General features: G+C 35.8%; 1 protein-coding gene across 1 annotated transcript in view; it reads right to left on the bottom strand.

Annotated features, from left to right (window-relative positions):
• LOC112452883 (fatty acyl-CoA reductase 1-like) overlaps positions 1 to 3,727 on the bottom strand; it is a 4,901-nt gene extending 1,174 nt beyond the window's left edge. The window contains exons 1-4 of the mRNA XM_025013319.1: positions 3,465 to 3,727; positions 2,859 to 3,107; positions 2,380 to 2,525; positions 2,079 to 2,188 (exon numbers count right to left, since the gene is read on the bottom strand). Coding sequence (XP_024869087.1) covers positions 2,079 to 2,188; positions 2,380 to 2,525; positions 2,859 to 3,107; positions 3,465 to 3,668 — 709 coding nt within the window. The 5' untranslated portion in view covers positions 3,669 to 3,727. The remainder of the gene's footprint in view (positions 1 to 2,078; positions 2,189 to 2,379; positions 2,526 to 2,858; positions 3,108 to 3,464) is intronic.
• Positions 3,728 to 3,733: the final 6 nt, after the last annotated feature.

The raw sequence follows: 3,733 nt of genomic DNA, 5'->3' as shown, positions 1-3,733 counted from the left end.
GCATTGCACACATAATATTATTGCCTACAGATAGATTGCCTACAAGCACTATTGCGCACAATTAAAAAATTAAGAGAAGAATGGACGTTTGCACACAAGATACTATTGCACACAAGCCGCATTGCACACATAATATTATTGCCCACAGATCGATTGCCTACAAGCTCTATTGCGCACAAATAAAAAATTAGGAGACGAATGCACACACGACACTATTGCGCACAAGCAACATTGCACACATGAGGTCCGGTTTCTATTGCTGAATTGGCTACACTAGTTCAGAGGGCTGTACTTCTGAATGAACCGCCCTTCCGATTGAGACAGGGTTTTGCAGGTGATTTTGTCACGATATCTAGAGATTATTTATCGCGATGTTCTATCTTCGGGTTTTTAAAATAGTTTTTTAGATTTTAGCCTGACAATCGTAAACAAAGTGTGCGGCGCTCTACCTCAGGTACGAGGTATTTGTGCAAGCAATCCAGCCGGAAAACATGATCCGTGTGCCGGTGGCTTTATAGCATTTTCGACTGGGTCGGGTTTCAAGCCAACTCGAGTTGAGTTATGACGTCACAAGCTCTACTTCTAGGTTCTAATTAGACGATTTCAGCATGTGACGTAATAACCCAACTCTGGTTATTTTATCTGGTACTTACAACGAGCGTTAAGCAGGGCACACTCACTTTTTGTAGAACGTAACAATAAGGTTTCGACCAATCGCGTTGCTGCTCGATTCGGCCGTCTTTAACCGTAGAAGTAAGAATTGAGCAACGCAATTGGTCAAAACTTTACTGTTACTGTTACGAAAAGTGGGTGTGCCTTGCTTTGGAGCCACCGCAAAAGACTCTCGTCACGTAGCGTAACGTAACGTGAGTCAACGCACAAGAAACGTATTGGTTAGAGCCTCCGCACAAGCTCTCGCATGGTAACGTAACGTAGATCAATGCACAAAAAACGTATAACGCCGTAACGGCCGTAACCAATACGTTTCTTGTGCGTTGCCTCACGTTAAGTTACGCTACGTGACCATACGAGAGTCTTGTGCGGTGGCTCTTTACAATCGCTTACGGTAAACATTAGGGCTGCATTCGGAGAGCGTGCTATTAGCGCTATTGTATCATTCTATCTTTATCGCTCATTAAATGTAAAACAAGGATAGAATAAGCAAATAGCGCTAATAGCGCGCTCCCCGAATGCAGCCTAGGATAGATGTAGTTCGGGCTTAAGGCCCGTTCGGGGAGCGCGCGCGTTAAGACCCTTGCACAATGGGCGCGTTTAGTAGAACAAACCACTCAGTAGCAATCGAACATGATTGGCTCAAGCTTTTAGACCCAACAAATTAACGTAGAGTGTTGAGAAGACGACACTCAACAGTTGTGTCTGCTGAACGCAGCCATTGTCAGGCAACAGGCAACAGGCAATAGGAACAGGAAATAACCAAAAATTTTTTAATTATAACCTAAAAAATTTGAATGCTATGAGTGGTTGGCAACAGGCAATATAGGCACAGAAATTTCAACGTGATGGAAACTCTGCGTTTATTGCCCGTGTGTCACTGTTTATTCTGCATTTATGCGCGTGGAAAGCGGTAGATTAGACTCGGTATAGACATGTAGGTAAAATGGCTTACTCTTGTTAAACCTCTTAACAACGAAGAGCATCATCTTATAGCGAGAAATAATATCACGCAGCGAACGGCGAGCGACGCGTGACGTATGTACAATGCCGTGGCTAAGAGATCTAACAAGTAAGTCATTTTATATACATGCCTATACCTACCGAGTTTGGCTTACCTACTGCTTTCCACGAGCACATTGTTTCGGACAGTTTAACTAATTATTCAATAATTATAGCAAATTTTGCAAAATAATACATGATATTTCCTTTAAATTTAAGCCAATCCACCTTCATACTACGGCTATGTAAAAAATTGCCGGACACCCTGCATTCTATTAAATATTTTATTTTGAGATACTGTAACACAAAATAACGGATACAAATATTTAGCATGCACAATAATAAGGCGTTAAAACAAAAATTTAGTTCTAATACTTATTGTTAGGAAAAATAAGGCTACGTACCTAAGGAAGGTCTTACAATCGCGCAAGGAAAAGAGAAAGAATAATCTTGTACTACACTTTCCGCTAGGTTCTTCGAAAAAATATACGTGTTCGGAGCGTAATCCAAACATCTATACATAATTTCAAATGTACACAAAATTAAAAATTTGGATATTATTTTATTAGAAGTACGATGAATAATAGAATAGTTTTTAAAACACAAATAGATAACTATAATAATATAAAATAATGGTTCTAAGAAAACATCTATAATTATATAAATTTTATAAACACGATTATTAGTTTTTAACTTATTACTTACTTAGCTGTAAAAATATTTAAAGTATGTTCATCCAATGACTCCGCGATCTCTATCATTTTCCGCCAATCAGCTATAGGTGGGTACATTTTTTCTTCAATAAATGCATTATTCACGTGTGCGAATGCTGTACTAACATACACTAATGCCTTTAATAAAAAAGAGGAATTTTTTTTTAATTTCCTGCAGTTTAAGAAAGTTTGTATAATAACAAGATATATTTAATTTATACTATAGACACTGATACATCATGATGTTTTAATCATGTCCACACTCTTCCAAATTTATCCTGTTTAAATTGTTATTAAATTTAAAAATACGCCATAATAAATATTTAGGAGAAAATTTATGACTGAGATAAGTAACGTTGTGTGTAAAACATTACGTAAAATGTATCACGTAGTGCAATAAATTACGTGAAATTATTCATGAATACAAATGCGCGATCTCTCTGTTACTCTGTTTGAGTGAAAATTACTTACTTTTAAATTCTTCATACATTGAGCTAAAATACAAATGTCTCTTGTTGCTCTAGTGTTGGAAAGTATAGCATGTTTTAAACTGTCATTGAATCTCACACTTGCCGCTCCATGTATTATTATTGTCACTCTTTCAATCAACATTTGTCTGTCCGCATCCGACAAACCTAATTCTTTCTCACTAACATTGCCAGAAATCGGAATTAACTTCTCGAAAATAGAAATTTGTTCTTCGCGCAGTCTTTCATATAACTAAAATAAAAGAATGTTATAATTTATAAAAACGTTTCTGTTAGAATAATTACAATAATTTCTAATTCTACATTTTGAATAAATTTATAATATAAGAACAAAATGTGTACTTAATGGCATTCACAACACATTTTACTCTAAATGCATTCCAATTTTTTATTACATACTATTCACAAAATGTTTATGTCCAAAATATAGCATTCTTTAATAATGACGTTACAATAGCCCTTAGAAAAAAGTTCTTTTTACTATACATTTTAAGTGCTATATTAAGTGATGTAACATCTTAAAAATCTAAAAATTTCTTAAAGAATTGTGCGTTATTACAAAAATTTTCTCTTTCTATATCTATCTTACCGCTAAGTTTAATATTTCTTTGAGCCTTTCCTTGATAGTAAATCCCTTTTTTGGACGTATCAGCAAGAATATTTCACGAACATCTGGACAAGATCGCAATACTTTTTCGATAAACACTTTACCCAGAAATCCTGTCGCGCCTGTCAACAATATACTTTGTCCAGCGTAAAATGCAGGAATCGACTTAGCCGGATCGATTGTCATCTTAATTATTTTTAAAACAAAGCTAATATGAGCAGTAACAACTTATACAATAGCAACGTAACGCA

This window comes from Temnothorax curvispinosus, unplaced genomic scaffold, assembly GCF_003070985.1.
Source record: "Temnothorax curvispinosus isolate PA1 unplaced genomic scaffold, ASM307098v1 QBEX01003800.1, whole genome shotgun sequence".
Taxonomy (NCBI): Eukaryota; Metazoa; Arthropoda; class Insecta; order Hymenoptera; family Formicidae; genus Temnothorax; species Temnothorax curvispinosus.
The sequence above is the reverse complement of the archived record's forward strand: the minus strand, read 5'-3'. Positions and strand labels throughout refer to the sequence as shown.